This window comes from Homalodisca vitripennis, chromosome 2, assembly GCF_021130785.1.
Source record: "Homalodisca vitripennis isolate AUS2020 chromosome 2, UT_GWSS_2.1, whole genome shotgun sequence".
NCBI classification, from domain to species: domain Eukaryota; kingdom Metazoa; phylum Arthropoda; class Insecta; order Hemiptera; family Cicadellidae; genus Homalodisca; species Homalodisca vitripennis.
Genome location: NC_060208.1, coordinates 62,600,862 through 62,614,941, shown reverse-complemented (window position 1 = coordinate 62,614,941; position 14,080 = coordinate 62,600,862). Strand labels below are relative to the sequence as shown.

Below are 14,080 nucleotides of genomic sequence, written 5' to 3'. Positions count from 1 at the left end.
TCACGATGTTTCGTGCATTGGTTCCAGAGTTATAACGGAACATACAAACAAACATTCGCATTTATGTATATATAGATAGGAGGTCTGCCAGGGGTGATGGAGGGGTTGGATGGTGCCGTGTGTCTGTATGCTGATGATTCAAATGTTTTGTTTTCTGGTCAGAAGCTTGAGAATATTGAAATTTCATCATATATCGGTCTAAGTAGGATTAAGGATTTTTTTGACTGTGACATTTTTCTAGACAATGACAGACTCAAACAAGTAGACCACACAAAGTTTTTAGGACTTATAATAGATAAAAATTTAGCTTGGGATAAACATGTAGATCATGTTACTAAGAAGATGTCTACTGGTCTATATGCATTGCGACAAATGGCAAAAATTAGTAATTTACATACACTGAAATTAATGTATTTCTCTTTGATCCATTCACATTTAGCTTACGGAATAAGCATTTATGGATCAACAACAATAAGTAATGTAGATAGGCTTTTGGTCCTACAAAAAAATCTTTGAAAATCATGAAAAATTTAAGATATACAGATTCTGTTAAACATATTTTTTCTGAACTTGGAATTCTGACAGTATATGGTTTACACATATTTGAATCAATAATTTATATAAAACAATTTTTTGATCCCGATACTAAAAACCAATAAACATACATATAATACTCGTTTTAATAGACATGTCGATCAACACAATCTCGAAGTTTACAAAAAGAAAACATATTACAGAGGTGTTAGATATTTACATAATTTACCAACAAAATTTATAATGGAAACAGATCTGTTAAAATTTAAAAAAGAAGTCAAAGATTATTTAACTAATTTGTCTCTATATTCTTTTGAGGAATATTTTAATACAAAAACCAATTAATTCATTTAAAGAAGAATTGAAGATAAATTGTTAAGATTTTATTTTTTTACTTATATTTTAAAATTAATATTAGTATTTAGTTTCATTGTAGTGACACTATTCTTTGTACCTTGTACATATTACAGAATAAAGTAGTTTGACTATTGACTATTGACTAATTATTGTTTTATCTTTATTACTGGTGTTGTAGCTATGTACATTACTGGCAAGTGTTAACTATGGTTTTCTCATTATATATCAAGTAAGATCAAATATAAAAAGGTTTAGTACAGTTTAAATTTCCATCTTCATAAACAGAGATTTACAGTGGTCTTGTATATCAGCCTTGACAATTACTCTAACAGCTATTTTTGCAACAATAAAATACTGACTGTTTTACTACAGTTTCCCCATAGAACAAGACCATATCTCATGATCGACTGAAAGTATGCGAAATAACAAGTTCTATTTACCCTACTTATGTAATTTCAAGTTTAACTAGAACCTATTTTGCAATACTGTCATGTAGTACGTATAAATAATTATTTTCAGTGATAGTTATAACCTAGAGATAGTTTTAGTTTTGTTTTATTGAGTGGAGCTCTGTATTATGTCTAAATGTATGTCAGAACACTTATTTATTAGGGGACTCTAAACTTTAGAAGCTGTAAATAACAGTATTAAAGGAAGTATGATTTTCCAAAGAATTTCGGGATACAACCGTCACTTACATGGGGTTTATCTAGTGATGGCTGTATTTAATTCATGTACAAATTAATTATTATTTAATGGTTATTAGAAAACCAATAGAATTTGTATATTGGGAAGGAGTAGTAAATAAAAAATATTGTTCTTGTTGCAGCTATTCAGGGATTATTTTGCAGAGTTGGTTGGCACACCTGTCGCCACCCTGCTGCCAACTGTATCGCACCCACACAGTAGAGGCTGTTTGAGGTTGCGCTCGAGTAACTACAGAGACGCTCCCATTATCAATCCACGCTATCTCAGTCATCCACAAGATGTTGAAGTATTGATAAAAGGTAAATGTTTAATTAGTTAATTTGTTTACTACTTTAAATTTAATTACATTTTCATATACAAATACACACAGGTGGATTATGATTTTTTTGAGATTTAAAAACATGAATGTTATGGTTCAATTTTTTGGTACATTCAACTGTAAGTACATTTTCATAACATACTCTTTATAATATATCTACCACTAAAACACTTTGATCTGATCAAAAATTATTTGAGAATTATAGATTACCATATTTATAAGAGCTATGGTTTTAGATTAAAAATATCCCCTAAATTGATGTTTTTATTACATATGTAGAAAATAAGACAGAGGAGTATTATTGTTATTGCTTTTTATAAAAAAATGTAAATGTTTGAAAATGCAAATTATAAATCCAGAATACATAAAAAAAATCATTTTCTAAACATGTGCTTGGTGCTGCATATATAATATCAGTGCAAAATGGTCCTTGATGATGTAATATATGGTAGATGTCAGGTAGAAAATTGAAGTATAAATTGAATAAACAATTTTGACTTGATTTAACTGTTGTTTTTTCACAAACAAATTTAAATTCAATAATTAATTGTTAAAGTTTTTCAACTTTATTAAATTAACTATAATTTAATAACCTGGATACTTATTAGTTAAAGCAGAAAGTTCAGTATATAAATGCAGACCTACCTACCTAGGTATACAATTATATACAATCCTCATGTGACCCACAATGATTTTAATAATGAGATATTTTACTCACAATGCTTTTCTAGAGATAAAGAAATGAGAATAAAAAGTTGGTAAGTCAAGGTATTTGCAGAATAACAATCCCTACTGCCTGCTGCTGAGCAGGTCATGGCAATCAGTTCGCACACTAGAAAGGCAATGAAGAGGAAACTTGATTCGTGCTTATTGAAACATCCTATGTACACTGTTCAACAATTCACCAAAGAGATCAGCCAGACTTGAGATTAAAACTCAATCAACCGTAAATGACAATCATGTATTATTACAATGTATCATATGTATATTCAGATGCATAACTGTTCTCAATGTTCATGTTAATAAAGAGATTCTGATTCTAATTCACATATCGTAATTGCATATAATCATAGCGTTTAAATCAGACTCCCTAAGAATTTTAATATTTTATTGATTGTTTACTTTGAGAGATGTTACTTGGTTGTCACCATCAGCACTGCACTGCGCAGCTACAGCTCACACATATGGCTGGAGATCAGCCAATTCGACTTATAGTTCTTTTTACAAAAAGAAAGTGGTTAGAAAGTGAATAAACTAAAGAAACAACACAAAACAACTAAATGTAAAATAGCCAAAAAATTTAAAAAATCTTGTAAATGTAACTGTTAGTTGAACAGTTGATGGACAGAAAATATCCCAGGAAATAGTATCTATAAGTATAACATCAAAATTATTGTAGTGGGTCTGTGCATGAACCCAAGTGTTGGAGAGCTAAAAGAGTAATACAAACTCACAACCATTATGTTCTACATACTAACACTTTTGTTATGCAATCTTTAAATACACATGAGGAGAACATTAATTTATTAATTAATAGTAACATGTGTTTGTATACTTTGTGTTTATATGGCCTACATTTAACATCCTACATGCGCTTAGTAACAAAAATATCTCAACATGAAAATCATTGTGGGTGGCAATTGAATTATGTGCAGTTACTTATAACTAAATCTTTGCATTGGATAGTTTTGTACAGTATTATATGTCTTTATTGATATATCAATATAGGGTGGAGGGTTCAGTGGTTTTAAAATGAAATACATCACCCACCTTTTAACAGAGATTTCTTTAACTTATTTTTAGAGATTTGGCCTTTTACTCTGGGGGCTGTACCATTTAAGTTTTTCCTTGCCACCATCTAATTTTGTAGCATTTTAAGTAGTAATTGTCACCAAGTATCTGGTGATGTTTTGGAACATTTAACCTAGCTCACAGGCTCAGCAAAGGTTTTCAAAATCTGTTTTGATAGCTTGAGATTATGTTTGGCAGTTCTACGACAAATTTTGATTGATTTTAAAATTTTAACTTTGGATTCGCTGTATGTTTTTTTTTTCTTGGAGTTTACGTATATAGGTGACATTGATGATTAGTTTCATTCAGACAAACCAAGTTAAAGATCATTCAAATATTACCACCTCACACATAGCAATGTGCAGTATCCCATTCACAAACTCATAAGAGTACGACGAGAGTGTGACTGTTCAACAAACTCCCCTTGATCTAAAAAGCCAACTCCCATTTTAAAATGATTAAATATACCAACTCTCAAATATAAAAAAGCTACCTTCGTCCCAAAGCTTATGAAATCTTGCATTAGGCATTCTTTATTCAGGTAGTGTATTCTAAAATGAAATAAAAATAATTAACAATAATAGTTTCTGTTTAGTAATTTATAAACTAATTAATATTAGACTAGTTAACTCTTTGACTAGTAATCTCGCAATGAATTCGGGAGCGCACTATTTGCCTTGCAATAATCCCAATAGCCAACAGCTTTCACAATAATGTTTTGTGATGAATAATCTCTCACCTGAATTCGTATGTGATCTAGTGAAATGGATAAGAAAAACTCTCAGTACTTTCCACCAGTTCCACTAGATTGCAATTATTCTTTTGTTTATTTCTTTTCAGTTCAAATTTACCATTATATTATGGTGTTCAATGAGTTTTTTCAAGTAATCAGCTGATTCTATTTATGTTTATGTACAGTTCTGTTGTTCTAATATATGTTGTAACATAATTTTTACACTTATTGTAGCTGTGGTATATGTAGAAAACTCGGTTGCTCCACTGTGTTTAGAGATTGTGTCTATCACATCGTAGTACACTCAATTGTGTACCTGTTGAGACAATGAGACTACCATTTCACCTATTTATAGGTGTCTCTGATGATGAAATGATGTATAGGTGTAGTTTTTAACTTCTTCATCATCAACATTCTTTGGATCTCTTCAGACAAACATGACTCCAGATTCCAGGAGTCAAGTCTGAGACAGCGTCATATTATACCAGACGCTAAAAAAGAAGGTGAACTGGAGCTAAACTCAAAATTCAATCATTTTTACATTGCCCATTGACCTTAGTACGTTTAAAATAAAGTACTGACCATATATTATTTTATATTCATATTTTTTAAATAGTATAACTCTTGTGCATACAACAATCTCTGTTTTAATACATAAAAAATATGTTAACGTAAGTGTTTTTAGATTACTTTTCGTATAGTAAACACAACACCTAAAACAATTTAACAATTAAAAAACTTAAGGCAAAGGGTTAAATAATAGTAGTTTAAATTTCAACAAACCTTATGTTTTTCATCTTATAAATAGAAATAAATCGCTAAACGTGTTGCTAAGCACTAATCTGTGGAACGGCTGGACCAGTTTGATTAATTCTTTTTTTTAATATTCATTAAAGTCAGAGGAAGGTGTATATAAAGAGAAAGATTAGAAGTTTTCTGTAATACTTAAGAATTTATATATTTATGTATCACAATCCAAATTTAACTAGAACTGAACAATGATGGATGACAATATCAGCTGAAGTTAGTTTGTTTATGTGTAAATTTTAGAAAATGTTAAGTAAACAGTGCTGAAAATATTAAGTAACAGTAGTTTTAATCATATAGAAAAAATTACTATCTAATTATTACTCCAGATTGCACCAGTGACAAATAAAAAAAAAACTTGAAAGGTACAATAAAACTGGTTGTCTTTTTTGACATATGTTATGGCGTTTTTATTGTGGTTTAAGGAAAAATAGAGGAATGAACATTAACATGCTTTCCAGGCTACAGTCCGAAAAACAATGAGCTTCTTCTGTAATGCAAAACCTATTATAAACAATTATTTTGAAATGTTGCATGAACTTATTATGGATCTCTCCCTTATAGTAAGTTGATGCATTTTTCAACTTAGTATGATTCTCAGTCCTACATACGGATATATATTTTCTTCATTGGTACTAGACAAACTCAATCATAGCACTTGAAATATCTTAAGACCGAAGGAAGATTACAAGAACCAGAAGTAGACGTTTTTATCTAAGTAGGTTTACAAGACTTTCATTTGTATATATTTCCTTGATCGGCATAAGGTAAACTCAACTGTGACATTATAAATACATTAGACCTGAAGTGAATTTAAGGGACTGGGAGTAGGCGCTTTATGACCAGAGTAAGCTTCTCAGTCTTATGTATGTATCCCACACATAAGACATAATGTGCCTTAAATGTTATGTTTTTGTTTTGTATACATTTGTCTTCATTGGGACAACAAAACAAAGTCTACTATTGCACTGGATATATCTTATACCAGAACTAGATTATAAGGGCTGGAAGTTAGCACTTTTTGACTGAAGTCTGTTCACTAGACGTATTTAAATATTTCTTGATCAGAGCAATAAGGCAAACTCAGCTATGACATTGAAATATAATTAATTCAACAATGTATGCCTTTTTACATTTGAAAAATAATATAGAGCTCCACCATATTACGTCATAAGTGCTTTTAATAAGTAGACTTACAGACTTCGATTTTGAAATCATGTGTGAAGCTGCAGGCAACATTTAAATAACTTTCTAATTTCCTAGATGAGACTGTATATACATAACTAGCAGTTTCCCGCGGCTTCGCACGCGATTTCCCGTTGAAAACAGTACACTATATTCACTTATTCTTTTTGTATCACATTCTAAACATTGCTGAGATAATGGACAGACGTTCCTTCGTGAGCCTCTTGGGCGCATTATGAAGGTGTTGATAAGTTTATTCAGAACAGTTACTGTATACATTCTTTATATTTGTAGCCAACGTAAGATAGTAATTATGATATCTGCATTGCTCTTCTGATCAAGCATGAGCATGGTTTATATTAAATAAATATTGCAGTTAAAGGTGAATTTTTACGTCAAATTTGAATTGTATTATCTGGATAGTAAAGTCTATGTTTAACAGTGATTGCAGAAACAGTTTAAACAAAATTTGTCGTTTCTCTTAAGCTTACTCTATGCTTTAAAACTATAAGTGTAAAGAAATTTAAAATAGTAATTAAATTATATATAAATATATTTTTTGTCGCATTATATATGTTTACAAAGAACAGCTGATTAAAAATTTGAAAAGACTCTTTCACTTAATAACATATGTTTGCTGCAATGCATTTCTTACGGGTATTTCTGTAACCAGTGGGGCGGAATCCTGAATCGGGAAAGGGATAAAAAGTATCCTATAACCTTCTACAGATCAAGACGAACAAATTAAAAAAAAAAATTAGGCGAATCCGTCCAGCCGTTTGTGAGTGATGCTGTTACACACGAACAGTTTCATTTTTATATATATAGATTTCCTAACTTTCACTAACATTTTTTTAGTGGTGATGATGTAAAACCAAAATATTCACTGGAATTCCAATGTAGGGCCAATCTGAAATGAGTTAATAAATTGTTTGATATTGACTTGTAACGTTTGTCTCAGAAAGAATAACACTATGTTATTGCTGAACATCCTTCGTGTCGCCTAGGGGAAAGGTAAAAAGAAAATTAGCAACTGAGCTTAAACCATTTTCTTGTGAAAAAAGTATGTAACAATCAATTAAAATTCTTTTAGCATAAAACAACCCCTCTTAAAAAAATACTTTTGCAGGACTGGAACTACTAGTGAAGCTCACGGAAACCAAAGCGATGGCTGCAATCGGTGGACGAGTCTACACAAAGCCACTCCCACCCTGTGCTCACCATGAATTTGCCTCCTACTCTTACTGGGAGTGTTATGTTCGTCACTTGACGCTCACCACATACCATCCTGTCGGAACCTGCAAAATGGGTTTGAACTCAGATCCCACAACTGTTGTTGATCATACGCTCAGGTGATGTCATGATTGAATTATTTTTGCCTGTATCTCACTGACTTGTGTATATGATTGCCAGAATTGTTAGTAACTCTCTTTCAGTCAAATTATTACAATACTCTCCTGGTGCTACTGGACTGAATTAATTTGACTGCTCTGCCGCAGGCGTATACTTTTGTGTTTTATTCATTATCAACTCTACTCAATTAAAACTTTTACACATAGTTTTAAAGATTATTAAATTGTTTCATCATCACTAAAGTTTACATTGTCAATATCCAAATCACTTTAAAAATGTGATTAATCTCACTATCACGCAATTACCGACTTGGATCTGCATCTCAATAGTTAAGAACGAATAAAGTAATGGCAAAATTGAAAACAATTTAAAGTTATGATGTCAGTAAAACAGTATTTGCAGAAAGTTACAAATACAGTAGTTTCAATAATTCTATAAGATAATAGCACAAGTCAGAAGGAATTTTGATGAAAAAAAAACTAAATTACTGTCATTGAAGATTGTTAAAACTTTTCAAACATTACTCCTAAATAGTACACATAGGTACCATCACATCTAATGAATGAGTAAAAAATACTGTGCAGTATATATTTCCATTAGCAGTTCTCACAGTAGTCATATAATGGCAGCACAAAGCAGAGATCAATGATAGAGTAATTGGAGGGAATCAGAGGCGATTGGACTTTATTATTATTGTTGTTATAAAGAGGAGTCTCTAGATACTACTAACCATTCATGACTTTAGCCAATAGTCAAATCTTTATTTGCAGTGACAATACAGTTGTATATCAAACATCATGTTACAATAACTTAAAGTAAAATATGGAATTCCGTACCACAATTTTCTCACACAGACATACATTTTGATCATCATTTCATTCATTCATCACCAATTACTCCCACTTCAATGTGGGATCATTCTAATGATTATATGGTCTCCCAGTTTATTGCCAAAAAATCATCTATATTATAAAATGCGTTTCAAATTAGGTTTAAATGCCTTGAGCATTGGGCCATTTTTTATATCATTTGGTAATATGTTAATCAAATTAAATCCAGCCTGCAAGGGCAAGCGTTCATAAGTCGCTGTCCTGTGTCTCACAATCCTGTAGTAGTTTTCCTGTCTCTAGTCTGGTATGAGTGTATGTTTTGGCCATTGGTCAATGAACATTTTGACATACAATATAATGATGGTTCCAGAATTTAGAGGCTTAGCAGAATCAACAGTTGCAGACTTGAGAAAGCTGGCCTGTTTTATTCTCTGAAATTTAACTTTGCAATCATGCGGATTGATTTTTTTTTTTTCAATTTAAATATTCTTAGGAACTGTGTGTTGGCACAGAAAAAGAATTAGCTTGATACCTTAAAAAATAGCCTAGTTATGACTTATTTACAAAAATCTTTTGTCTAAAAATGGCTTGGGTTGGAACATCACCTGATATAATGGCCAGAGTTAAGGAGTGAGAGAAAACTCCAGTATGAAATGAAAAATTTACTTGTAAGGTTAGAGGTATCTCAATATGAGTAGAGCATTTCTTAGTGAGCCACATCAACATTGAATTTAGATTGTTTGACATTTTGGAGATAGGACCATTGAAGCAATTGGGCTATGTCTTCATGTGGGGTTTGCTTGAGGAACTGATGGGCGAGGACCTAGCTCACAAGCAACAGTTGTGAAAAACCTGCTGAACTCATTTGCAATTTTGGTTGCATCATTCACAAGTCAGTTTTAATACTTTTATTGTGAGTGTTTATATTGTTAATGATGTCCCAAATTGTTTTAGAAATTTTTGTTTAGGTCAATATTGCTTTAGAGACATTATATGCTTTCGCAACTTGAATCAATTTTATGTAAACTCTTTTATAGTTGCAGAAAAATACTTAGAAATTTTCATCTCAAGTGTATCTATAAATTTCAGAAAAACATTTTACTTTTTTTCTTGAAATCAAAATTCCTTTATTAATTCATTTATGTTTTTCATTTCTTTAAAAAAACTGTTCAACTGAGTCTTTTAGGTTCAAAAAATCCCACTTTTCTTTTGTGAATTTTTGAGGAGGGCTAACTTATCTGGCCTCGTCTCTTACATTTAAAATTTTGGGCTACCATTCGAATGCTTTTCCACTAATTAGGGCTTCTTGCTCATTGTAATCTAAAATGGCTGTGTTGACCACAGACACTGCGATATTAGGGACAGTTGAGGTTACGTTGTCAATACTCATTGTTGGTATATTGCGACATAAAAGTGTTAGACTCTCAAAATAAAGAAAGATACTGTTAGGGTTACACCTGCCACTTCTTTAAGTAGCATAGTAAGCTCATATAAGTGACTGAATCTTTTATGAGAGTTAGCTTGGCATGAGCAAAGAACATGCACTGCTGTCTTCCACTCACAGAGGAGGCAAATATTTCAGCATTTTCCATCTTATGTCGGTGATAGTTGATGCCAATCTGTCAGACACCTTAGGTCCTCCTTGCTGAGAGAAAGTACTTACTTGGTTCTTATTCAAGAATACCTGATGAACAGTTTTAGTTGTCTATTGCTTGGTGTATTTTTTTAGCCAGATCTTGTTCTTGTTATTATCTTCCCACTGTATGATTTCCATCATTAGCTGCTTTTACATATATCAAGAAGCGGCTTGGTTCTTTTGCAAGAGTATCTGATAAACTGTTTTAATTGTCTAATGCCTGGTGTATTTTTTTACCAGATGTTGTTCTTGTTATTATTTTCCCAGTCTGATTTCCAACATTAGCTGCTTTTAGATATTCCAAGAAATGGCTTTGGGCATGTAATTGAAATAGAAGCTCCAGCATTAGCCATCTTGTTGGCTTTCTCATTCTCTTTATGGCACTGGTCATTGCTTCCCTGCTCACGTAAAGGTGAAGTGGTTGCACATAGCTCCGGTTATATTCAGACAGACTAGTCTTTGTACTTTAGTATTAGTTATGCTGTCTTTTCATTTGTTTTGAGCTCCCATACCAATGAGACGTATGATATTGTTGGCCTTTGTCACGTATGACCAATACATCATTTGTGGTTTAAGGCCCCATGTTTTACCAAGAAGCATTCAGCAAACGAATGTTGCCATTAAAGCCTTCTTTACTATGCTCTCTAGGTGTGGTTTCCTTGTCAGTTTCCGGTCTAGGACTTTAGCTCCAGTCTCCTCATCAAGGCGATTTCCTAGGATAACGTTTATACGTAAATCAGACCAAACTGAAACATTTATTCCTATCCAGCTGTAGTCAACTCTTAATGAAACAAACATAGTATGACCCATAATAAAAACAATAAGTAGTAGATTCTTTGTTTGAAGGTTATTTTGACGATGGAAGGATTGTGAAGGAAATAGGATTTTTCCGAACATTTGCCATCGTTCAGTGAAACAAGGTCGTAGGTGGTTAGTAGACAAATGGTTGACAAACAACATGGTGGTTGTGATTCTTGACTTAGGCGTGCCATAACGCTTTGGTATGATTTGTTTATTTTAACCTAGTTTGTAATTATGTATTAGGTTAGTTCCATACCTGAAGAAGAGATCAGATTGCAGATCTTGAAACGTAGTGATACTGATTTCTTGTTTCACTGAACGATGGCAAATGTCCGTAAAAATCCTTCAAGTAGTAGATGTTTATTTTTTTATTTTGGAGAAGTTTAAATAAAACTAAAAATATATTCAGAATCTTAACCCTTTGAGTACCGCAGCCAACTCTCAAAGTCATGTGCATAAAGTACAGAGCTGTATTTGTACATTTACAAACATTTGAAAAATAGCTTTTGATATAGATCATAAATTTCTTTTGTAGACTTAACATTCTGTATGAAATTTCATTTCTACATAGAAAAGCATGAGTTCTATGATGGTGCATGTCCATCAATTGGATTTGGCTGAACGTCTTTGGCCTATTACTTAATAAGTTGGCAATATAAAGAATGAAATGAGTTATAGAGTTGAAATTTTTCATGCAACCTCAGCAAAGCCTGTTAAGCAACACAAGTAGTGCTGTATTCCTATCTTGTGTACAGTGTTGCTAAGCAACATAAAGTATAATGGTAGCAATAAAATTACTTTTTTAACACTTGTTTGTACCAAAAAAAGTTTGGTTAGAACAAGTTTTAATTAGAAATATTTTATAGGAAATACATATTAATTTTATTTTCAAGCCTGTAGGATCAACAGTTAGTGCAGTTTGCCTTCCAAACTTGTTAATATTAATTTTCATTGTATTTAGTTTCAATGGATTCATTTAGACACGTTTCCACATTGATATAAAACAAGTTTTATTTTTTCCAAGACTGCCACTAGTGCATCATATAAATATTTATTATATATATCAGAGGTTCTCAAAGTGTAGGGTACAACCCCCAAGGAGGGCATAATAAAGGTTCAGGGGGATCAATGCTTGCTTGAAAAATTTATTTAATTTACTTACAAAATAATAAAGCAAACTTTTTTAAATTACAAGTGTCTGTATAATTTTTAGTTATCGTCCATGTTTTGAACATAGCTCATCTCCATGTTTTGTGGTTATTTTCATAGATACTTTGGTTTTGCATAAGCTTTTTGAGTACAAGTGTATATATTTACGAAATTAAAAGATTTCTTGTAACTGTAACAAGTGGTGGAAGTGGAGACGCATCAGTGAAGGCAGGTACGAGTAGTGGTGTCAGTGACAGTCAAGGCCAAAATGACCTGGGCGACGTGGCAAGTGTAACCACTCATTCTCCAAGTCCAAGTGGACCAAGCGTAGCAAAAGTGCACAAGTATGATGACAGTTATTTATCACTAGGTTTTACAAAAACTATCGTAAATGGCCAAGAACAGCCACAGTGTGTAATCTGTCTAGCCGTCCTGGCCTCTGACAGCATGAAACCTAACAAACTAAAAAGACATCTTGAAACTAAATGTGGAAATATCGCTAAACAAACCTATAAGTTGAACAAAAACTTAAAAGTGTTAAATCTACAAAAAATTCTTTTTCCAACTTTACAAGTGTACCCTCAGAGCTATAATAACATCTTATCAGATTTCTCACAGAATCGCTCAGAAAAAAACCACACACTATTGGAGAACACCTGATATTACCAGCATCAATTGATATGGTTTCAACTATGTTTGGAGAATCCATGGGTCAACAATTGAAGACCATACCAATGTCAAATGATACAGATTCAAGACGTATAGCTGACATTTCAGAAGATCTTCACGCATAATTGATGGAAAAGGTGAAAAATTCTCATTTTGCCATACAAGTTGATGAAGGATACCGATCTTCATAGAGTTGCTTATGTAATATATTATGTAAGATTTGTGATGCGATGCGGGAAGAGTTGCTTTTTTGTGAGACGTTTTCAGGCGATACCATTTTCTGAATGATTGATACATTTTTGCAGGATAGTGACTTATCTTGGATCAAATGTACAGGGATTTGCACAGATGGAGCTCAGTGTTTGAGGGTTGTTAAAAAAGGTAGCTCCAGAAGCTAGATGGACATACTGCATAATTCATAGAGAGGCTTTAGCAGCAAAAGGTATGATCCCGGAACCTGATGAAATTTTACACGTAGTCTTTAAACAGTCAATGTTTAAAGGGCAGCTTTTAGTCTCGAATTTTCAAGATTCTCTGTGAAGATATGGGCTCAGAACACACAGCTTTACAGTTTTATATTGAAGCTCGCTGGTTATCGAGAGGAAAGGTTTTGAACAGAATATTTGAGCTTAGACATGAAGTCCTTGCATTTTTGTTTGACGAAAACCACCAAAACTCAACGTTTTTCACTGACTCAGATTTTTTGCTGCAATAAGCATACATTTCAAGAAAATAAATGTACTAAACAAGTCTTTACAGAAAAAAGGTGCAAACCTTCTGCAATGGATTGAAAAGGTGAACAGCTTTGTAAAGAAGCTAAGTTTGTACAAGGGCGAGTTTGAAAAGTAACAATATTGAGCTATTTCTTAATCTTAAAATTATGATTGAAGAAATGGATCTCAAAACTATTCCAACGAATCCAAAGAACACTTATAAATCCTCAAATCTCTTTAAAAAAAAATATTTTGATGAGGACTTGGATGGTTTGGAATGAATTCAAAACCCCTTCAAACCATCCGTCGATAAGTGCTCCCTCAACATGATAGAAAAAGAAAATCTCATTGACCTCCAGGTTGACACTCAGCTTGAAAGTAAGTTTAAAGAATCTTCTCTCACATCCTTCTGGATTAGTATACAACAGGAACACCCAGTTTTGAGTGAAAAGGCATTTAAAATACTCACTCCATTCGCCACCACTTATTTTTGTG

At 32.5% G+C, this 14,080-nt stretch overlaps 1 protein-coding gene across 1 annotated transcript in view; it reads left to right on the top strand.

Moving 5' to 3' along the window:
- LOC124354057 (glucose dehydrogenase [FAD, quinone]-like) overlaps positions 1 to 14,080 on the top strand; it is a 69,211-nt gene that overhangs the window by 44,673 nt on the left and 10,458 nt on the right. The window contains exons 8-9 of the mRNA XM_046804231.1: positions 1,721 to 1,898; positions 7,564 to 7,786. Coding sequence (XP_046660187.1) covers positions 1,721 to 1,898; positions 7,564 to 7,786 — 401 coding nt within the window. The remainder of the gene's footprint in view (positions 1 to 1,720; positions 1,899 to 7,563; positions 7,787 to 14,080) is intronic.